Here is a 23,338-nt window from a genome sequence, read left to right on the forward strand (position 1 = left end):
GCAACAGGTGATGGCTCCAGCACTTGTGTACCTGTTACATGGGACACTTGCATGGAGTTCCAAGCTCTGGCTTCAGCCTGGCCCAGCTCTGACTCTTGCAAGCATTTGGAGAGTGATCCAGCAGATAGAAGCCCTCCTTTCCAGCCCCAACCCCCCATAAAGAAGTAGCTAAATAAAATTTTGTAAAAGTCAGTGTCATAGAAATCTATGGAAACTACTCCCAAAAAAGGAAGCTGTTCAATCGTGAGTGCAAAAAGAACGTTACATAATGATGCTGTGAGAGTCCCAGGAAGATGAACCTTCTCTAAGGGCCCTCACCAAGCACCAGCTGGAAGCTGGCAGTCATGTTTCTCATCTGCTGGGACTGGCTTCCCGTAACCCCACTGGGAGAACAGAAGAGCCAGAACCCGGCTATCATCACCCAGGACTCATCTGATGGTTGACTTCCTGAGAATTTACATTGCCAAACAATGTGACTGTTTTATTGGCCACGGGAGAAAAGGGAGGAAGATGTGGAGACAAGAATACATGTTCCCTGGAAGAAGAACGTTGAGTTTGAAAAAGAAGGGCACTTATCCTGCACTCCAAATCCCCCATCTGTCCTCTGCCCCACATCCTATCCATTTCTACCTTCCAAAGGTTCTTACCATTGAAGAAAAACAGACCCCTAGTAGTTCAGTCTACACTCCAGCCAATACAGCCTTGAAAGTATAAACAGAAAGGCTTTTTAATACTATTTTATTATAAAATACATGACCTTTATAGAAAAATAAAGAATTAAAACAAAAATCACCAAACATTCCATCACCCTGAAATAATCACTTTCCATATGCTGCTGTGTGTTAGTCTATTGTAATATTTCTGAAATCGGATACGCTTGTACAATTGTTCTCATGTAGCCTATACCATCAGCCACGTCCATGTTGTTGCAAAGTGTCACTGACAGCGATGTGCTTGATTGTACTGGCTGTGATGTGCTTGATTGTACTGGCTGTGTGGATGCATAGCAGAGAGTCTGGACATGGACAGCTCTAAGGCATTGGTGCAGCGCAGGCAGCCAGCTGGGGCTGGAGCTTCGGGAGCTTCAGGGCTCACGTAGATAACTCCGGAAGAGTCCTTCTCCCCTGGAGCCATGGCATCCGCCCATCGTCCCCAAGGACAATGTAGGCCAGGTGACATCAGCCCTTGCCTCTCTCATCCTCTGCCCCAAACCTCAGGGCAAGGCAATGGAGACTAGATGCGGTTCTGGTAATCAGCTTCTTCCTCGGCAGCCTCCGGGTGCATAAGAAGTGAGTAAGTAATCGTGTTCTCAGCCTAGAGAAAGCAGAGGGGAGCCATGGGGAGCCATGGAAAGAAAGCAACGGAAGGGGCAGCCGGGGACCCCGAGCAGGGAGAGGACATGGCTGAGCTCACTCACCTCAGCTTTGGCAGCTTCCTCGGTATCCATGGGACGGGCTGTGTGCAAAAAGAAGAGAAATCAGCTAGGGCGTGGCTGAAGAATAGGGCTGCTGCTTGGCCCCAAGGCAAAGCAAAGCCTGCTGGCCCAGAGGTGACACAATACGGTCGCCCCTCCTCCCTCGCCCCACTCTGGCATGTCCCAGACCCAGCCCTGCCCGCTGTCTACACTGGCAAAGGCAAGCAGCTGTTTGTGCCACATTATATTCAGAGAATTGCTAGACATCCCTAGAAACAAATCAGGCTTTGGAAAGCTGAGATCCTGGGGACGAGCTGGGGGCGTTTGGTGTCAGAGAGAAGTCATGTCTGCGTGTTTGTCAGCCGCGGGTTTCAAAAAGACAAGACTGTGGACCATTTCCACAGGGGCCGAACGTGGTGCACCTTTGTTAGGATGCTGATGAACTGGGTGCTCCACGGCAAGGAGAAGACAGACTGAGGGTGAGCGTGAGAGTGAGATGAGAGAGGGGAGAAAGAGAGAGAGAGAGAAATGAGAGAAAGGGAGAAAGAAAAACAAGCCTGTCTTTCTCTGGTATATGTCCATTCTCTGGTACATGTCCAGTTCACTCCAAATTCCTTCTTGTTTTTGCCATAAATTCATTTTGCCAGTGTGAAAAGCAGCCTCAGTGTTGCAAGTCAACATTTCCCAGAAAGCTGGGGAGGAGTCACAGACAACGCATCCAGGCTCTTCGCTCGTTGTCGCCTGGACACAAAGGATCCCCTATCTGCCATGCTCCCCATGTCACAACAAAGGACATTCCAAATTCCCCTTCTGATACGGTCCTCGGCAATCCCAGCCACCAAGCTGTGCCTTTGGAAACGGTAGCCCTGGCGCGTGGCTGCACAAAAGCTTCGGGAACCTGCTTCTGCAGCATACTCAGGACCAAACCTCAGGCTGGCTAGCCTAGATGTACTTGAACTTTTTCCTAGGTCTGATTTGGCGCTGGTGTGGATGCAGGCTCACAGGCCCACGTGGCCTAGCCCAGGGACACAGAGACCCGCTGGAGAGTGCAGCTGTATGCGTGATATTTTGCTCAGGCTCTCTGATCTGTCGGTTGTGCTCTGAGTCACACTCCAGCCTCCAGAGATAAGAGTCGTTTGAGGGCTTCTTTTTCCTGCTTGTTTCGGCTGCCAGGAAAGCCCAGGGAGAAAGCGCCAGTGTCCTCTGTGATCTGATTTTACCATCAAGAAGGTGCCTGGAGAACTCCTGCCCCTTCCACACTCTCCTACCTGAGTTCAGGAGTGGAAGGACACTGGCTGTCAGAATGTCAGGCTCACAAAGGCTTAGAAGTCACCCAGGCCACCACACTCATTTCCTCAGGGAGGTGACCAAACTGCATGAGGGGAAGTGACTTGCTCAAGATGCTGTAAGATGGGGCCGGCGCTGTGGTGCAGCAGGTTAAAGCCCTGGCCTGAAATGCTGGCATCCCATATGGCCCCTGGTTCTAGTCCCGGGTGCTCCACTTCTGATCCAGTTCTCTGCTGTGGCCTGGGAAAGCCGTGGAAGATGGCCCAAGTCCTTGGGCCCCTGCAACCGCGTGGGAGACCTGGAGGAGGCTTCTGGCTCCTGGCTTTGGAACAGCACAGCTCTGGCTGTTATGGCCATCTGGGGAGTGAACCAGTGGATGGCTCTACCTCTCTCTGTAACTCTTTCAAATAAATAAAATAAATCTTAAAAGATCTTAAAAGATGTTGTAGGAGGTTGGCAGAACCAGGTACATTGAACAAGCCTTCATCAGCAGGCAACAGAAGCAAGCATGGCCAACCAAGTCAAGCCCACCCTTGCCCCTAGACCCCCAGAATCTTCCCCAGTCTGGTTCTCCTCTTGTTGTCCCACGAAGAGTTGAGCCTTACCCCTGTCACGCCAAAGAGACAGATTCCTCCAGGAATTCGATGGTTTCCCCCCACCGGCCTCCTTCTTTTATCTCGAAAACTCCTGCCTCTCTGATCCTACTTCCCTGAGTCTTATAACTTGTAACCCCTTTTGTCTGCCAGCACTGCCCAAATGCCACAGAAAGACCCAGAAGTCTCCAATGTCCTGCTCTGGAGACACCCCAGTTCCTGGCCCACGCCTCAGAACACAGCCCTCTCCTCATCCTCTCTGGGATCTGTGTCCCCCTTGGTTTCTCCTGCCAAGTCCTCTTTAGGGCTCAGAGTTAGACTCAGAACTGACCAAGAAACCGGAGTCCCTTCCCTCCTCCCACTGCCCCACCCTCTCCAGTGCTTCCTGCTGAACTTACACAAGTCACTTCCTGCTGGCTCCAACCCACTCGGCAGCCCGGGGTGGGATGTGGCTGAGTCCCCATAGAGAACGCTGTACTCACCCGCTTCCTCTGGGAAGGTCTCTCCCATTCCCCCCGGCTTGGGGTATCCTGGGAGAGCTAGGAGGGGGCACATAGGAGGTTAGTAGGATTATGGGGGTGGGGGTCTGAGTCCTCAGGACCAAGGGCTGGGGGCAGGACTGGGTTAGAACCCACATAGACCCTGCCCTCACACAGATGTCTCCTGTCCACCCAGCTCCTGGCTGTCTTGTCCAGGGTCTGTTCCCACCTTGTAAAGGGGCCGATCCAGAGAGACCTAAGTCACCTAAGCTGTGGGAACTTCGAGGAATGTCACAAAGGCCACTCCACTGAATGCCTCATAGGCTCTCTCTGCCTTCTGAAAACATCCTTCTCTAAGTCTCTCTCTCTCATCTTCAGCAACTATTCCTCACTAGGAACCAATTGCAAAGTGTTTTGTGAGGTATTAGTAGCATTATTTTCTCTTCCCTAATGGTTCCCAGCACCCGTTCTACTACTCCCCCAAGCCTGTCCCAGCCACAGCATTTCCATGCCCTGGCCTCTGGGCCCAGCATGCTCTCCAGCCCTCTGTGCCCAGCTAATGCCACCGCCAAACAGCACCTCCTTCACCATGGCGACAGCTCACATTTAGGTGCTGTTTACCACACACTAGGCCCCATCACAAGAGCTTCAGTCTCATTCAACGTAACAGTCCTGCAAAGTAGGTCTTATTAGTGTCCCCAGTTCCTAGGTGGGGAAACTGAGGCACAGAAAGGTTGAGTATCTCGCCCAAGGTCATGTAGCTGGTAGCTGTGGAGCTGAGATTTGATCCCTGGCAGTCTGGCCCTACCATGTCAGCTTCACTCACTACAGTAACCTGCCTCCCCATGGAAAGTCCTCCAACTGCTCCAGCCCACGCTGGGTTACGGAGCCTCCTCTATGCCTCTGTCATAGCCTTTTCATTTTCCTAACTTTGCTCTTCCTATAATCACCTAATCATACATTTGTGTTCCCCGACAACAATGAGGGCAGGGACTAGACTTTATCTTGGTGTCACCACAGTTCTTGACATAGAAGCAAATTCGTTCAACTCTTGTTGAATGAATGAATTACTCAATGAGTGAATGATTAAAAGTTGGGACTATATGATGTCTGGAGTTAGGACCTGGAGTTAGGAGTTGGGAAGGGTTAACAAGAGGAGCCACAGACCTGACCTCCGCCTGCGTTTGAGGTAGACGAAGGCTGCTACGATGGCAACAGTAGCCATGACCACAATCCCAGTGACCACCGCCACAATCGTCACCACCAGTGAGTCATCGTCTGGGTTGGACGAAGGCTCTGGGGAAGACAGACATCAGGCTAAGCAACAGTCCTCCTATCCCACCTCTGCTGGCCCCGCCCTCCTCTGATGCTGGTCCTCGGCGCTCATCACTTGGAGCTAATCTCTGTCTGTGCACTATTTACTTCCTCCCCAGCCTCATGGGCACAGGGTTGCTGTGGCTAGGCTGGTGCCTCCGCCATAACCACATTTCTCTACCACACCAATACAGACACATTGGCGAGTGTGTAGGAGCAGAGGGAAGGGCTCCTCTCTGTGCTCAGAGACAGCCCCCACCCCCACAGCTGGAACCATCCCTACTTGATCAGCCACAGCCTTGCACTCTCTGGGACATGCCAGGCCTTCTGGAGTGCATGGCCACAACAACACGAGACGTAAGAAGAAACAAGACTGACCTCAGCTCCTAGGAACATCCAGGAGCTTAGGGAAGGGAGTCCGCGTTTCAGAGTGGGACAACAGCCTTGTCACCTGGAAGCCGAGGGCTGCAGGTTCTGGTCCCGACTCCTGCCCATGGGCCAACCCTTAGCAAAGCCTCTCTCCACACCTCTCCTCCTTGCTGCAGGGTCCAGCTTGTTGCTGTGGCATTTTTCAGATCTCCATGTGGGCCCACATGACCTCAGCCCTTGTTCCAGCCCCTTTTCTCCCCCTCGCTGTGGCTCAACAGAGTTCGCAAACCTTGGACAGTGATGGTCACAGGCTCTGACGAGTAGGTCACCTTTCCTATGTTTCCTTTGCAGTAGTAATCACCGCTATGGCTGTGGTTTGCTTGAGCGATGGAAAAGTCGGTGTTGTAATTGAAAAACTTCTTGGATATTCCATTCTGGTAGAATGTGACCTTGTTCACAGTCTTGTTCCTCCAGCCGTGGCACCTCAGCACGATGGGTTCCCCCTCCTGGAACACCAGCTGAGGTGTCTGGAGCACCAGCCACTCTGAAAGACACAAAAGGACCACAGGACCTAGGAGGCCTTTGTTCAACTCTGAGTCCCAGGCCATCTTTGCTGCTGGGACATGATACACAGAAGCAAGGGCTTAAGTTTGGGGGCCAACGCTGTGGCGTAGTGGGTAAGGCTACTGCCTGCAGCACTGGTGTCCCATATGGGCGCCAGTTCAAGTCCCCGCCTCTCCACTTCCGATCCAGCTCTCTGTTATGGTCTGGAAAAGCAGTAGAGGATGGCCCAAGCCCTTGGGCCCCTGCACCCACATGGGAGACCTGGAAGAAGCTCCTGGCTCCTGACTTTGGATCAGTGCAGCTCCAGCCATTGCAGCCAATTGGAGAGTGAACCAGTAGAATGGAAGACCTCTCTCTCTCTCTCTCTCTCTCTCTCTCTGCCTCTCCTTCTCTGTGTAGCTCTGACTTTCAAATAAATAAATATTTTTTTTAAAAAAAGAACTTAAGTTTGGAAGTGCACAGTGGATCTCTAATTCTGGCCTCTTCATCTATGAGCTCTGTAAACTTGGGCAAGTCAGTTGACTCTTCTAGACCTCAGTCTCCTCATCTGTGAAAATGGGCACAACAAAGCTATGCATCTCCAAGAGCTGCTGGCACACAGGGAGTATTCAGGATATGCCTGTCTTCACTTTCCTTTCTTGAGAGAAGGGAACTGCATCCCCGGCCTGCCCACCAGGCTGCTGTAGGAAGAATCCAAGGGACCTCCAGATGCAGTCCCATCTCTGGGAGTAGGGAAGGAGGCATCCAGACTGGCCCGGTTGGGGGCGAGGACTGACGGACGTGTGAGGAGGATCGGCAGACAGAGCCTGCGGGGATGGTATAACGTTACAAACCTTTCCCCAACGTTGGATTGCTTGATGCATGTTAGTAAGCGTGGCGCTCCAGCAGTCTGAGGACCACAGTGGCCCAGGTGGGCATTAGTGCGCCACGTACCTTGGAGGAGCGTCGGGGATTCCGGGAGGCAAGAACACTAAGATCCCTCATCACTACACTGTAGCTGTTCTTTATGGAGAACCGACATGCTGTTAGGGGCTTTGTAAAATCCGCGTTCTGTTGAGCAACCCTGCCCTGTCTCAGGTGCTGGGAACCCAAAGATGGCTAAGACGCAAGGTTCACTCAGGGTTCGCTCAGGTTGCCCACAGTCTGGTAGAAGAGAAAGAGAAGGGCACCCAGCACTGTGAGAGGAAGGAGGAGGGGGCAGGGGCGGGGGAGGGGGGAGACACTGCTCAGACCGGAACCTTCAGAGAGAGGCAGTGGTATGCGCACGGAACCCTCAGAGAGAGGCAGTGGTCTCTGCACTCAGCAGATGAGCTAACTGAGACTTGGAAGCCTGCGGGGCTCCCAGCGTCCAGGGCTAGGAGTCTGGTGTGGTCCGGCTGCATTGTCTGACTGCCGGAAAACTCGGCCGGGTTTTTATGGAGCAGGGATCCCTTTTACTTCTCACACTCAACTGCCTGTCCGTGGTCCTGGAAACTTCTTGCTCCATCAGGAGTGAGGCAGAAACAGCCATTAACAACCACTAAGGAGTGTCCTAGGAATTTCTACAACCCACCTTGCCTCTGCCCACCCCCACCACAGGCTAAGCACAGGGCCCGGTGGAGAGGGAAATGAGCGGCCAAAACTGCTCCAAGCAGCTCACAGCGCGGCTTCCCGGGAAGCAGGCACCCCCACCCCCACCCCCACCCTGTAGGCTCCGTCTCTGCTGCCCCGCCCACCCCTCCCAGCCTTCCTCCACTGACCCGAAAACACGTGCAGCTGCACGGGGTTGCTGAGCCTGCTGGGGCCTGTCTGGCACCTGTACTCCCCGCTGTCGTTCTTCTTGGCCTTAAACGTGTAGCTGGGCTGCACCTGGCTGGGGATGGCGATGCCGTTGTGGAGCCACTGGGTGGAGTGGTTCCCGGGGCCGTGGGCCCCCTGACACTTCAGGGTCACCGAGTCCTCCTGGAGCACCCGGATCCACGGCGGCTGGAGCTTCAGCACGGCCTGCGGGACTTCGGCTGCGGGCGGAGGATTAGGAAGAGATATGAGGGACCCTGGACTTCAGAGGAGCTCCCAGGGGAAGGCGGGGACCTCGGCTGAGGGGCGGGGAGTGGGGAGCAGACCTTGTGAGGAAAACGCACTCCAGGAGCCTGAGAGGCCCCCCCTGCATCTCGGACCTGGAGGCACCTGGGGCCCCGGGGGAGACCAAGCGTGGAGCCAGGCCCGGGATGGAAGGCTGCTCAGCTGACGGCCGCTTCTCTGACCATACGTCCCAGGGCAAGGGCCCCAGGAAGCTCAGCTGGTCCTTGGGAGGGGAAGGAAGAGGGAGGAGGAGAGGGGGAGGGGACGAGAGGAGCTCCCAGGAATACATGGGCCTCACCCCGAGATGTCCTGGCCGGTTCTCTCTCTCTCTCTCTCTCTCACACACACACACACACACACTCCACACCCTACATCTACATACTCTTGGGGGCTCAGGTTCCACCTCTGCAAACGGAGGCATTTGGACACGGGTGGACAAGCTCCCTCCAGCACTGGCTGAACACCAGGGAAGGCCTCTGGTGACGTCAAGCATGGAAGTCAGGCTGCTGCTCCGACTGAGGTCGTTCCCTGCAGGTCGGCCTGTCTTCCCGCCCACGTGCAGGAGAGCCGCTGTGGCCTCAGCAGGATGAAGAGGCTGGAGGGCCAGGTTTCCGGGGATGGGGAGGCTGAGCGGTGCCGAATTGCAACCACAAGGCAGGAGATTCCTCTCCTGGTCAGGGGAACGGAACCTGAGGCTCTCAGAGATGCAACATGGAGGATTTATTAACAGTGGGGACGACAGATGCAGATCGCGGCATTTTTCCTGTGCCTGGGTTTTATCTGGAGAGAGGAAGCTCCTGATTTGATTTGGAGAGGGGACGGTGATTAAGAGAGGGCAGAGCTCTCCTTTCTTATGACAAAGCCTGGGACCTCTCACCCTGAATCACAGCCTTGGCCTTGGCCTTGGCCTTGGCGGTCTCCCACCTGCCTCCCTGGCAGGAGGATAAAGAGGAGGAGAGAGGGAGAAGGGGCCAGGCGCAGGGAGCAAAGACCCTTCCTAGCCCTGACCTGGTACACTGAGAGTCCTCCAGACAGGGTACAGGGAGAAGAGGGTGGCTGGGGGAGGGAGAGGGTGTGGGTGGGGTACTCACCAGGTGTCCCAGCAACAGGAGCTGCAAGACAGAAAGCATCAACTCAGAGCGTGCACCTTTACACGGAGGCTCGCCTACCTGGGCGCTGAGCCCTCTTTTCCCACGGCTCAGCCCTGACCTGAAACCCCCGGGACTGCCTGGATGAGGTGCACTTTCAAAGGGACTGGGAGCTCCTTCCCCAACGATGAAGGGAAATGAAAGAAAATGATAAAAAGCCCTCTTCTACCTGCTCAGTGTCTCTCCCATTTGCCTTAATGGTTTTGACCAAATAAAATAAAAACACCCCTGGAAAGAGGACCCTCTCGGGTCTTACATACAATCCATGCTACAGTGCAAATGATTTTTCCAGAATCTATCCTAAGCATGAGGCTTGGTCTTTTGTCAGGGAGGGGTAGAGATTACACAGGTAATCCATGGTCACTATAGCAAACTAGAAAATACCCATGAGAAAGATATTTCCCCTTGGTCTCCATGCAGTTGGATAGTTCCCATGAAAACATAAACACCTAATGTTAACATACAGAGATACACAAATGGCAAGAAACTGTTGTCTAAACTGATTTCTCACTGAGCAATGTGAGGTCTAGTAGATTACTCAGTTTCTGGGGCTACCGCCTGTAGTGCCAGCATCCCATATGGGCGCCGGTTCAAGTCCTGGTTGCTCCACTTCCGATAGAGGAATGGCCCAAGTCCTTGGGCCCCTGCACCCACGTGGGAAACCTGGAGGAGGCTCCTGGCTCAGTGCAGCTCCAGCCATTGTGGCCAGCTGGGGCATGAACCATCAGATGGAGGACCTTTTGCGCGCTCTCTCTCTCTCTCTCTCTCTCTCTCTGCCTCTCTTCTCTCTGTGTGACTCTGACTTTCAAATAAATCTTCAAGAAAGGAAAAAAGATTACTTGGTTTCTATGTTGTCATTGTTAATGACCACACTATAGCCCATTGGGCTCTCCATGGTTTATTCCTTTTTTATTTTTTATAAGGAATTATTTGTTTATTTGAAAGTCAGAGTTACACAGAGAGAAGGAGAGGCAGAGAGAGAGAGAGAGAGGTCTTCCTTCTGCTGGTTCACTCTCCAATTGGCCGCAACGGCTGGAGCTGGACCGATCCAAAGCCAGGAGTAAGGAGTTTCTTCCGGGTCTTGCACACGGGTGCATACTAGGCCATGCTAGAGAGTTGGATCAGAAGTGGAGCAGCCAGGTCCCAAACAAGTGCCCATATGGGATGCTGGCACTGCAAGCGGCTTTACCCGCTACGCCACAGCACTGGCCCCTCCCACGGTTTATTTCACAACCACATGGCTTGACATTTAGGCCTTGCAGTTTATTATTATTAGGCATATCTGAAAGGAGGAGGAGACTACAAAAGGATACCAGGTCTGCAGCTTTGTGTGGCGGCAGGGGATGCCACTGCCAGGGAAAGTGCTTCTCAGATGGAAGAAAATGCGGGCCAGGAAAGCTGAATTGAGGTGGTGAATTATTCAGTAAAGAAGTAAAACTGGGTACTTAGATGAATTAGAGTCCTGTGTTTGTGTGTGTGTGTGTGTGTGTGTGTTTGTTGGTGAGGGTTTTCTCTTATACTTGGACTAAAAGTCAAGAAGCTTTCCAGTACATGCATAGTTTCAGGGGTAAAGTATGGAAGGAAAATGAAGAAGGATCAAGGGATGAGAAGGAGGGACTGCGTGGAGAATGTCGGTTGTGAGTTCAGAGAACCGGATCTGGTCCTGATGCTGCCGTGTCCTGACAAGTGCACTTGGGCCAGTCACTCCATTCCTTTGCAACCCAACATTAATCGGCAAACCTGCACTGACTTCCCACTGCCCTGCAATGCATGCTGAGCCCACCTAAGGAAAAAGAAAATACGTTCCTGCCTTCCTGCCGTCATTGAGGCCGACTGTCTAAGCACATGTGCAACCTAATGCAAAAGAGACGCGCTTAGTGCCATTGGAAGAGTATGGATAAAATATGGTGGAGGTTCAGAGCAGGACAGTACCCCTGTGTTTAGTAGGATTTGGCAAGGAAAAGATGGTATTCATTATGGACCTACATGGACCGATAGGATCTTGAGACACAGAGAGAGAGAGAGACAGAGAGAGAGAGAGAGTATTCCATGGGAAGAATAGCAAAGTACTGGCCAGCATTCCTTACAAGTTGCAGCCCCACTTCCACTTGACGTCTGGTCTCTGTTCAAAGCATCTCCAATAACGAGAGATAAAGCTGAGAAAGGAGGGGGGAGTCGCCCTCTGGAGGCTTCTAAGCCCAGGTGACACGACAGTGGGTAGGAGCACAGGCTGAGCTTCTGTGTTGGCTGCACTACTGCTGAGAGACCTTGCACAGATGTCTTAACTCGTCTCTGCTTCACTTTCCTTATCAGTGGAGATGATGATTGGTTGTCTTAAGGATTAAGTAAAATAATCCAGAGAAGGTATTTAACGTGCTGACACACTTTTTAAAAGTTTCCACTCCAATGAGCAGTGGAACATCATTTAGAATTTTCAAACTGGAGCTGAAAGCTCGCGGCCAAGTAAGTGGGAATAGAAGAGCACCACAAAAAGTAATCAGTGAAGAGACGATTGTCAGGAACCAGGATACCTGTGAGTGACCTGTGCAACTCCTCAGAAATCATATCAACTTCCCTATCACAAAACAAAACATCCCATGCTCCAATCACATCGCCCTCCTATTTTTTTTTTTCTCAAGTGCGGCCTCCATAATTATCTTGGACCTTATCAAGAATCGCAAAGCATTTCCCCCATCACTGTCTTTCCTACATTTGCCTTCTTCTCCCCACCCCACCCCACGCCACTCCCAGCTAGCTTGGATTTGATGATGCAGCATTCTAAACACCTCCTTGCAAAGCCCTTTAACTCCCTTGCCTTTCTCTGTCTCCATCAAAGGCACCTGTATTCTTCATGCCTTACTCTGTGTTGTTTTACTGACAATAGAAAGTGAGAAGAAGACACAGGCATGAGAGTAACTCAAGTGGCAGGGCTGAGAGAACTTGGCACTTATCAAGATGTTGGGGGGTAGCAGAGAAAAAAAAAGTAGCTATGCTCATGCAGATAGAAATGTCGGGAGAATAAGAACTTTTGGAAGGAAAGAAGATAAGTTGAGTTTTGAATATATTTTGTGTCTGAGCTGACACAGTTACAAAGTGTCCTAAGGTCAGCAGGTGTGTTGCAGAAATATGAAATTATACTTCACAGATGAGAGCAAGAGCAAGCGAGTTGGGAGTTACTAGCAAAGAAGGGATAGCTAAAAACCTGAGCATGTAGGATTGGCAAGGGGAAGTGCAGTGGAAGAGTGGATCAAACAGAGGAATGGGATGAAAAAAAAAAGAAAAAACAAGAAAGAGATGGGGAAAGCAGGAAGAAGTCACCGATCACTTCATCATCCCACAGTCAACAAGTAGCAGTGAATCCTGAACAGGTCCACACACGTGTCCTCACCGTCAGGGAGACAGAGACCTTGTGCTTTAGGTCAGGGAACCCGTCTCTCACCTTTACTGATTGTTCCCCAAATCCTAGCACAGCACCTGGAGCACTTAGACTCTACACAGGTTTACCTAAAGCAATTTGGGGACTCAGCAGTAGGTAAAGGTATGGAAAACAGAAGTGTGATGTACGTATTGCCTGGCTATAAGGTAGGAGCCATTTGGGAGGCAATGAGAGAAGCATGGTTAAAAAGGTGGAAGTAGGGGTCGGTGCTGTGGCATAGTGGGCTAAGTCTCCATCTGTGGCGCTGGCATCCCATATGGAAGCTGGTTTGTGTCCTGGCTGATCCTCTTCCAATCCAGCGCTCTGCTATGACCTGGGAAAGCAGTAGAAGGTGGCCCAAGTGCTTGTTCCCCTGTACCCATGTGGGAGACCCTGAAAAAGTTCCTGGCTTTAGATCGGCTGTTGCAGTCATTTGAGGAACCAATAAATAATTTTTTAAAGTGGAGGAGGGGTGGAAGTGGAGCCTTTTCAGTAAGCAATGGGGCAGCACTGAAGATTTTTATGAAGTGCAGTGACTCATCCACAGCTGTACTGGAAGATGTCACAACCTCAGTGAGCAGCGAGAATGCTCAGGGAAGGGAGCCAACGGTGTGCACAGCTGAGTCATCAAGTGATAAAAGTTCTAAACACAGAGGATGGAACAGAGGGAGGAGATATTGATGACTCAGCATGTTGATCTTGGAGATCCAGTGCCGCCAGCAGGGCTCCCCACCATGCTTTCCCCAGACGCTTGTGACCACCTGTCACCATCTGTTCCTGTCCCCCAAGAACATGGTCAGAAAACACACTCCGCCCCCCCCCCCATCTTGGGCTAAGATACAAGCTCTCTAGCTGATCAGAGCTAGGACCAACTCCCAAAGTCAACACAGTGAAAGGAGGCATGCATGATTTTTCTAGTCCCACAACTGACACCCCCAGAATTGCTTAGGTTTGTGGATTCTCTGAGATTCAGTTTCCTGGTTAACCCAGAGCCTCTGCTACACAAAGTGGCTTTGGGGGCCCTGCCAACACCCCCAAAACACATCTTATTGCTTCTTCCCTTACCCCACCTTTCTTTGTCTAAGGCAACACTAGCCCTGCTGCCTAAGATTCAGTGCCATGTGAAACAAAACTTGCAAGAAGAGAAGCACTCAAGTGTAGATCCCCAGACACCCCACAGAGTAGGTTCTGCCGTGGGGGTGGCCAAGCATCAAGGGCTCAGATGCCCAGTGACTTGGGGTCAAAGACCCTAAAAAACCCAAACTCTGTGGGTGTTCTGATTTTTCCACAGCCAGCAGACGTGTCTCAGTCTGATCTCCACCAGCCTGCCTTCAAGCCTCCTAATTTCCCTGACATGCTGCCCATGCCACCCCTCATCCTTGCCCAACCTCAGCCCCAACCAAGGAATTCCTGCTCCTCTCCCTCCTGGGGCCCTGACTCACCCAGGAATAGCACAGCTGTCCACAGCAACATGTGGCCCAGGGGCTGGGAGTGTTTGCAGTCTGCCCAGTCACTCTCAGTGTCGAAGAGGGGCAGGAACGAGGGGATCCCCATCACCCTCTGGAGCGAGCTGGATCTAACAGCACGGTAGGCACAGACTTCTCTGGAGCCTTAGTGGATTCCACCCCAGACGACAAGTTCTGGAGTCAGAAAGAGGAAGTGAAAAGAAATGGTCTGTTTAATCATAAGCTCCACCCCCCCCCCCCTTCCTCTCAACTGTTCCCTCCTAAGAGATTCAGAGCTTCCCAGAATCAAGCCTTGTTCAGCCCAAATCCAAATTCGCGGGAAGTTTGGAAACAGGGAACAGTTTCCCTCTTCTTCCTCAGGGCCCCAGCTAGTCCTGCCCTCTAGAGCAAAGAGGGAATTGGCCCCCCAAACTCAGCTCAGAGCCTCCCGTCCCCATCCCTAGCCTCCTGCGAGGAGGTGTGGAGGACAGGAAGGCGAGCAGTCTTTTGATACTTCCACATGCCAGTGGGTCGGGAGAACCACCCGGAGACCACCCACCATCATTGGATTTTCTCTTTCTATGAAAGGAGATCTCCTGCCTCACTGGTTCTTCCACTCATTCATTCATGTAATGTGCATCTCAGTAACCATCCAGTGAGCGCTAATTTGTCCTGGTGATTTTCGCCACCCTCATTGCCATCACGGTTCTCCCTGCCCGGGGGTGGTGAAGCACAGGCTTTGCGTCGTTGGTTTCTGACGGGTTGGAAGGCCAACCGACTTCTCACAGCTGGGTTCAGATCTCCAAATCCACGAAAATGAGTACGATCCTGCCTGCCTTCAAGCAGAGTTCCTCACCTCAGTGCTGTTGCCGTTTGGGGCCGAGCACTTCTGGTGGTGAAGACCTACCCCGTGTGTCGTAGCGTGTTCAGCAACACCCCTGCTTCTTCACACCAGATGCCAGCGGCACTGCCCGCTTGTCAAAACAGAAATGCCTCCAGGTTGATAAGTGTGCCCTATAGAGCAAAAGCCTCCCTGGCCGAGACCCATTACCCTCGAGGGTTTGGGGGCGTAGAAGAGAACATGGGTGCTAGCAAAGTGTCGGGTCCATCGTGAGTGTCCAATAAATGCTACTTTCTTTTTCTTGCTTCTGTCACCATCCTCGACAGCACTGGTTCACCCTCAACAACCCCCCACCCCACCCCCACCCCCGACATGAGACACTCGGGGCTCCCTCTCAGGAAGCAAGCTGTAATAGTCAAGGAAATGACATTGTAACATCTTCACTTCGTCTGTGGTCTTCAGAAACCTTTAACAGCCCCACCCTGCCCACCACAGTTCGTCACTCCCTGTCTCATCCTACCCCCTCCCAATATAGCTTCAGCCTTTCTCAGAGTTTTAGGTAAAAAAAAAAAAAAAAAAAAAATTTAACCAGTGATGAGATGCCAGTGAGCTCTACACAGGAAACTTTAAAAATAATGTTTAAAAACAAACTCACAGGACAAAAAATAGTTAACACACTAAGAAATAAAAATGAATTGTTACTGGGTACATCTAACAGTGTTTACTGTGGAGAGGGGTCACTTGATTTAATTATTTCTAAGTTTTACAACAATCCCAAATGATAAATAGCATCATCCTCACTTGCACATGGAGAAGCTGAGCTTCAGAGAAGTTAAAATGATCTGCCCAAGGCAACATGGTTAGTAAGCAAGAGTCCATAGGAAGCCAGTGCCGCAGCTCAATAGGCTAATCCTCCGCCTTGCGGCGCCTGCACACCGGGTTCTAGTCCCGGTCGGGGCGCCGGATTCTGTCCCGGTTGCCCCTCTTCCAGGCCAGCTCTCTGCTGTGGCCCGGGAAGGCAGTGGAGGATGGCCCAAGTGCTTGGGCCCTGCACCCCATGGGAGACCAGGAGAAGCCCCTGGCTCCTGCCTTCGGATCAGCGTGGTGCGCCAGCCACAGCACGCCGGCCGTGGCGGCCATTGGAGGGTGAACCAACGGCAAAGGAAGACCTTTCTCTCTGTCTCTCTCTCTCACTGTCCACTCTGCCTGTCAAAAAAAAAAAAAAAAAAAAAAAAAAGAGTCCATAGGAAACCAGGTCTGCCTGCTGTTAAAAACTTCATGTTTCCTGCAACATTGAGGGAGCTTCCCAAGGGTGTACAGGGAGTACCCTGTAGGAATTACAAGCGAGCTGAACCACTGGGCTGGCCCTCAGATGGAGGAATGACAGGGTACAACCAGTTGCCCCTGGCTCTGAGAAGCCTCATTTGTTTAAAATACGATTTGTGTGGTTTTCTCTAAGTGCCACAATGTGAAAATGTTACTTTCCTGAATTGTCTCAGTCCCCAGGTGTCTGTTCTAGGTTTTCTACTGAGATGAAAGAACCAGGCAACTTCTTCTGAGCACCTTCTAAAAAGAGACAGTGACAGAGTCAGGTAGGGCACTTCCAAGGACAGTAAATGGAAATAGACATAGGAGTCCGCTTCCCATTGCAACTAAGAAAGCACAAAATGCAAGATGTTTTTGGAAGAAAATGCTTGCAAATGTACCGGTACACTGTTGAAAACTGAAATGTGCCAATCAGAAAGGAGAATTCTTTGAAATGGACAGATTTATATAAAGTATGTACTCCTGGTAATGTGAGAGGTGATAACTCAAAAATCATGAAAGCCATGATTAAGAACATAGTCTTGGGGCCAGTGCTGTGGCATAGCCTGCTAAGCCTCCACTTGCAAGACCCTTGGCAAGGTGAGGGGTTTGGATGACAAGGGCTGCTTATTTCTGAGGAATTAACTTAGAAAGGGAGACATGAGGCTGGCTCTGGCGTAGCAGGTAAAGCCACCGCCTGCAGTGACGTATGAATGCCGGTTCAAGTCATGGCTGCTTCACTTCTTTTTTTTTTTTTTTTTTTTTAATTAATTAATTTGAAAGAGTTACACAGAGAGAGGAAAGGCAGAGAGAGAGAGAGGTCTTCCATTTGCTGGTTCACTCCCCAATTGGCTGCAATGGCCAGAGCTGTGCTGATCCTAAGCCAGGAGCCAGGAACTTCTTCTGGGTCTCCCACGCAGGTGCGGGGGTCCAAGGACTTGGAACATCTTCTACTGCTTTCCCAGGCCATAGCAGAGAGCTGGATCGGAAGTGGAGCAGCCGGGTCTTGAACTGGCGCCCATATGGGATGCCGGCGCTTCAGGCCAGGGTGTTAACCCACTGTGCCACAGTGCCAGCCCCTGCTCCACTTCTGATCCAGCTCTCTGCTATGGCCTGGGAAAACAATAGAAGGATGGCTCAAGTGCTTAGGCCCCTACGTCCATATGGGAGACCCGGAAGACGCTCCTGGCTTTGGATCGATCCAGCTCCGGCCATTACAGACACTTGGGGAGTGAAGCAGTGGATAGAATACCTTTCTCTCTGTCTCTCCCACTCCATTAAATAAATAAAATAATAAAGAACATGGTCTTTGGAGACAAACCCAGCTCAAAAGCCTGATCCTTTATCAGATTGTCAGCTGGACTAGCCAGGCTGGCCTGGTTTCCCCGGTACCTGGTGACAATTTCAACCTCGAGGAATATCATTTTTCCAAGAGGGGTAGGTCCTTATACCCATTAGTCAAATGACAAGCCACATGAGGCAAAGACAGTTCATGAATTAATCAATTTATTGCAATGCACAAAAAAAGCAGAGGAAGCAAAAGGGTATAAGAAAAGGTAGGGTGAAATGCATACAAGGAAATTACTCAAGCATGGAATGCTAGTAACATCATGGAGGAAATTTTCCAAATGGTCCAGGGAACCCAACCCCTTCAGAGCGACTCTCAATGGTTCTGGACTGTCATCAAGCCTTCCACTATGAAGTCAAGGGCTTTCCACTCCAGCAAAACCTCCAGCGGCTGAGGCCTTTTCACAGTGAGTTCTCACAGAGGGAATCACTGCAAAATGTATCTCAAACAGCAACTTGAAGATATTAATATCTATTGTCCCGGAAGGCATTTTTTTCTTAGTGTCGGCTTTTCATCATGATATCAAAATAGCTGAGAGAAGCTATTTATGGTCAGAGGTTTATTCTGGCTCATGGCTTTGGAGGTTCACAGTACAAGATCAGGAAACTCCATTGGTTCAGCTATCTGGTCAGGCTGTAGAATGGCAATAGCCCACTGTGTATGGGAAAATGACCACACTGCAAGCAAAGAAGCAGAGAGAATGCCTAGACCCAACTCAGCCTTAATAACCAACACTGTTACCAAAACTACCTTTTTGAGGGCATGCTCTCAATGACCTAAGGATCCCCCACTAGGCTTCACCTCCTGAATACCATAATTGGATTAAATTTCCACTCTCTTAGTACCATTATCATAAGGTTTTTAAGAACCAAACGTGTAACACATAGGCCTTTTGGGGACACCCAGTCCGTGGTATTTACCTTCCAGATGACCAACATGGAAGGAAAAGTTGCAGACTCAAGCAATTTCATTTGCATGTAGTACACAGCTGTCAATTTGCCTTATCAGTTAGTCAGTGTGAAGTAACATGGCTCAATTACAGCTTGTGTTACAAGAGGAAGCCCAAAGTGCAGTCAATGCCATGAAAGCATAGTTATATTAATCATAATCAAAATGTCAATTTACTTAGATTCACAAAAATCATAACAGAAAAACAAACATCACAACACAGCCGTGCAATCTTGGTTATACAAGTATAATTCATCTTTCTCTCCTAACCTCTGTTGCCTCAACAATACAATGGAGAATGGGTTATCACCCACCTCACAATGTTGCTGTGAAGACTAACTGGGGGGGGGGGGGCAGTGCTGTGGAACAGTGGGTAAAGCCACCACCTACAGCATCCCATATGGGCGCCAGTTTGAGACCCGGCTGTTCCACTTCCAATCCAGTTCCCTGCTATGGCCTGGCAAAGCAGTGGAAGATGGTCCAAGTGCTTGGGCCCCTACACCCATGTGGGAGACCTGGAAGAAGCTCCTGGCTCCTGGCTCCTGGCTCCTGGCTCCTGGCTCCTGGCTCCTGGCTTTGGATTGGCCTAGCTATGGCTGTTGTGGCCATTTGGGGAGTGAACCAATGGATGGAAGACCTTTCTCTCTGTCTCTCCCTCTCTGTGTCTGTAACTCTGCCTCTCAAATAAATAAAATAAAATAAAATAAAAGACAAGCCACTTACAGAGAAATAAGTTTTATTTCAACTCAGGGTTTGGGATTCAAGTCCAAGATAGGACAGTTCCACTGGTCTGACCATGAGATATGGCAAGAGGATGGCAATGGTGGAGCATTTGTAGGAATGGTCATGTGGTGAACCCGTATGGCTGGGCCCAATCACGCTATATAACCAACACTCTTGAAAGTACTACCTGCTGAAGGCACATCCCCAGAGACCTAATAATCTCACTAAGCCCCCCTCTGAAGTACCATAGCTGGAGTAAGTTTCTACTCTCATAGTGCCACTAACTTATATTTGGGGAGTTTAAAGCTCTCCATGAGTTTGAAAGCCAAATCATGTTCAAACTATAGCAATGAGTACAATATTAAGGCAATTACATACACCCTTTGGACAGAGACTGAATTGCATGCTGTCACTAAAGACTTTCTAAATGTTAGGGAGGCCTCAGTTGAATGTACCTAAAAATTTTGGCTTTTAATTAGAAACTTTAAGCCTGCCTTTCAGATTCACACCAACTAGTCCACTTGTAAGAGATATTATAGCTAAAGTGTGGATTGCAGCAATCAGTTGGAGTGACCCTACCAAAGATTTTTCAAGAGTAAATGCTAGCTGGCGCCGCGGCTCACTAGGCTAATCCTCCACCTAGCGGCGCCGGCACACCGGGTTCTAGTCCCAATCGGGGCACTGGATTCTGTCCCGGTTGCCCCTCTTCCAGGCCAGCTCTCTGCTGTGGCCAGGGAGTGCAGTGGAGGATGGCCCAAGTGCTTGGGCCCTGCACCCCTGGCTCCTGCCATCAGATCAGTGCGGTGCGCCGGCCGTGGCGGCCATTGGAGGGTGAACCAACGGCAAAGGAAGACCTTTCTCTCCGTCTCTCTCTCACTGTCCACTCTGCCTGTCAAAAAAAAAAAGAGAGAGAGAGAGAGAGAGAGTAAATGCTAAAGGCCAACCTGATGCTTTAAAATTAGCCCTAGGGGCTGGCACTGTGGTGTAGTGGGTAAATCTGCCCCATGCAGTGCCGGTATTCCATATGGGAGCCGGTTCGAGTCTTGGCTGTTCTTCCGATTCAGCTCTCTGCTATGGCCTGGGAAAGCAGTGGAAGATGTACTCATGTGGGGGACCCGGAAGAAGCTCCTGACTCCTGGTTTCGGATTGGCACAGCTCTGGCCATTGTGGCTAATTGGGGAGTGAACCAGCGGATGGAAGATCTCTCTCTCTCTCTCTCTCACTCTGATTTTCAAATAAATAAATCTAGGGCAAAGCAGTTAAAATGCTACTTGGGACATCTGCATCCCATCCTGATTGTGCCTCTGTTTCACTGTTAGAGATCTCTGTGCTGCTTTTTCTGGTACTTCTCTTGGTCTTGAAAACCAGCTACTGTTTGCCTTGTGCCAAGGCCAGCAGTATACCTGGACTGCTTCACCACAAGGCTACACTGGCCATCTCAAGTATTCTTCTCTCTTCTAACAGCTGACATCGGTTTGTCAGAGGGATTCACCCTGACACAGTTTGTGGAGCACTTACTCTCACGGTCACCGGCTGAAGGGACCTCTGGAAAGCCTCAACTCGATGCCAGAATGGGCATACAAAGAACAGACGGTCTCAAGGGAAAGACCATAAGTCTGTAAGCCCTAAGTATCCAGGGTACCTGCCCCGAGATCCCAGCCAGCTCAGGGCTTATGAAGGTTCTTCAAAAAGTTTGTGGAAAATGAGCATTAGGAAAAATCAAAGCATGAATTGCAAAATGTTCTCGCACCAGAACAAGCTTCTGTTCAATTTCACTTTTCCGTGAGTGTCTGTGAAGTGTGCCTGCGTCATTCTTCCCTCTCCCTAAAGCTAAAACGCCATTAAGGTGACTTCTAGGGCTGGCAGGATATTGGAGAAACTGGATCTCCAAATTGACGTCCATGTCAATTACTTAAGACAAAATCAAAACGAGGGGCCGGCACCATGGCGCAGTAGGTTAATCCTCCACCTGCAGCGCCGGCATCCCGTATAGGCGCTAGTTCTAGTCCCGGCTGCTCCTCTTCCAATCCAGCTCTCTGCTGTGACCGGGAGGGCAGTAGAAGATAACCCAAGTCCTTGGGCCCCTGTGCCCATGTGGGAGACCCGAAAGAAGCTCCTGGCTCCTGGCTTCGGATTGGTGCAGCTCCGGCCGTTGCGGCCATTTGGGGAGTGAACTAATGGAAGGAAGACCTCTCTCTCTGTCTCTCCCTCTCACTGACTGTAACTCTAACTATCAAGTAAAATAAAGAAAATTGTTTAAAAAAATCTAAACGAAACCTTAAACTGGGCAGAAAACTCTGAAACTGTCTTTAAGGAGTTAAAGGATAGTGTCCATGATCCCCTGCTCTGGGCTTCCTGATTGTAATTGAACCAGTTTTCCTCTGTGTTCAGTAAAAAGAAGGGAGTACACTGGGGGTATCATCCCAGCAACGTGGAGAACAACACAGACCTACCTGATGTTACAGCCAACAGTCAAAGGCTGTCCTGAGGGAGTCATTTTCCCTCAGAAAGCAATTGCAGCTGTCATTGAAATTTTACAGGCTTGGCAAGATTGCCACAGGTTCCGCATTAACAGAAGTGCTTCTCATTCTGTAGAAGTCTTAATCCGTCCCCATCACCCTCAGCATCTATCTGCAAACAGGCTGACTTCCTACAAAAGGCTTGTGCCACCTCCTTCTAATGTGTCTTGCACAACGTGACATCCTCAACCCTGCTGCTCTTCTTCCCCTTCTGCCTGACGAAAACCCTCACCACTGCGTGACTCTAATAGAGAATTTTCAAACTCCTCGTTCAGACGTACAGGAAACACTTCTGGACGATCAGACGTCACCTGATTCACTGGTGGATCTTCTCTAAGAAATGAAAATGAATGGGCTGGTGTTCAGCACAGCAGTTAAGACACTGCTGGTGGGGAGGGAGGGCGGCACTGTGGCGTAGTAGGTAAAGCCACTGCCTGCAGTGCTGGCATCCCATATGGGCGCGGCTTCGAGTCCTGGCTGTTCCACTTCCGATCCAGCTCTCTGCTGTGGCCTGGGAAATGGGAAAACAGTGGAAGATGGCCCAAGCCCTTGGGTCCCTGCACCCCCGTGGGAGACCTGGAAGGAGCTCCTGGCTGCTGGCTATGGATTGGCGCAGCTCTGGCCATTGCACCCAACCAGGGAGTGAACCAGCACATGAAAGACATCTCTCTCTCTCTCTCTCTCTCTCTCTCTCTCTCTCTCTGCCTCTCCTTCTCTCTGTGTGTAACTCTGACTTTCAAAGCAGGTGATTGCTTATGGGAGACCCAAATAGAGTTCTCAGCTCTATGCTTTGGCTCGGCCCGCACCTGGCTGTTCTGAGTATTTGGAGAGTGAATCAGTAGATGAATGACCTCTTTCTGACTTTATAATAAAGACGTAAAAATGGACATTATACAGCTGGGTATGCTGTAGTGTCACTGGCCGATGCTACAGAAGCTAAGCCGATTCTTTCAGTCCACAAGCTGAGCTTTCTATCTTAACTCAAACATGCTAAGTGGCCAGAGAGAAAACTGCAAACGTCGATATTGATAGTAGATATGTTTTTGGAGTAACACGTGATTTTCCATGCAAGGCAAAAGATTTTTTTTTCTTTTGACAGGCAGAGTGGACAGTGAGAGAGAGAGACAGAGAGAAAGGTCTTCCTTTGCCGTTGGTTCACCCTCCAATGGCCGCCGCGGCCGGCGCACTGCGGCTGGCGCACCGCGGCTGGCGCACCGCGCTGATCCGATGGCAGGAGCCAGGTGCTTCCTCCTGGTCTCCCACGGGGTGCAGGGCCCAAGCACTTGGGCCTTCCTCCACTGCACTCCCTGGCCATAGCAGAGAGCTGGCCTGGAAGAGGGGCAACCGGGACAGAATCCGGCACCCCAACCAGGACTAGAACCCGGTGTGCCGGCGCCGCAAGGTGGAGGATTAGCCTGTTGAGCCGTGGCGCCGGCAAGGCAAAAGATTTTTTAAAATAGTGTTTCTGTAGTAAATCTTTTAGATGCTGTTCAAATGTCTAAGGCAGTAATTATCACTAATATTACTGGGCATTCTTTAACACATGCAAAGTAAAGCAAAGGAAA

At 50.7% G+C, this 23,338-nt stretch overlaps 1 protein-coding gene across 2 annotated transcripts; it reads right to left on the reverse strand.

The window, feature by feature from the left end:
* Window positions 1-721: 721 nt before the first annotated feature.
* LOC100359306 (low affinity immunoglobulin gamma Fc region receptor II-b) lies at window positions 722-14,377 on the reverse strand. 2 transcript variants are annotated; one of them, XM_008264171.4, is made up of 8 exons: window positions 14,087-14,337; window positions 9,173-9,193; window positions 7,760-8,017; window positions 5,746-6,000; window positions 4,941-5,069; window positions 3,693-3,833; window positions 1,418-1,455; window positions 722-1,314 (listed from the first exon to the last, which is right to left on the reverse strand). In XM_008264171.4, the coding sequence occupies exons 1-8, from the start codon at window positions 14,196-14,198 to the stop codon at window positions 1,234-1,236; spliced, it is 1,035 nt and encodes a 344-aa protein (XP_008262393.2). In that variant the 5' UTR covers window positions 14,199-14,337; the 3' UTR covers window positions 722-1,233. The 2 variants fall into 2 exon arrangements, with proteins under 2 accessions (XP_008262393.2, XP_008262394.2); XM_008264172.4 differs by lacking the exon at window positions 3,693-3,833 and having other exon boundaries at window positions 14,087-14,377.
* Between the last annotated feature and the right edge of the window lie 8,961 nt (window positions 14,378-23,338).

Source organism: Oryctolagus cuniculus, chromosome 7 (assembly GCF_964237555.1).
Source record: "Oryctolagus cuniculus chromosome 7, mOryCun1.1, whole genome shotgun sequence".
In the NCBI taxonomy this organism is placed as follows: domain Eukaryota; kingdom Metazoa; phylum Chordata; class Mammalia; order Lagomorpha; family Leporidae; genus Oryctolagus; species Oryctolagus cuniculus.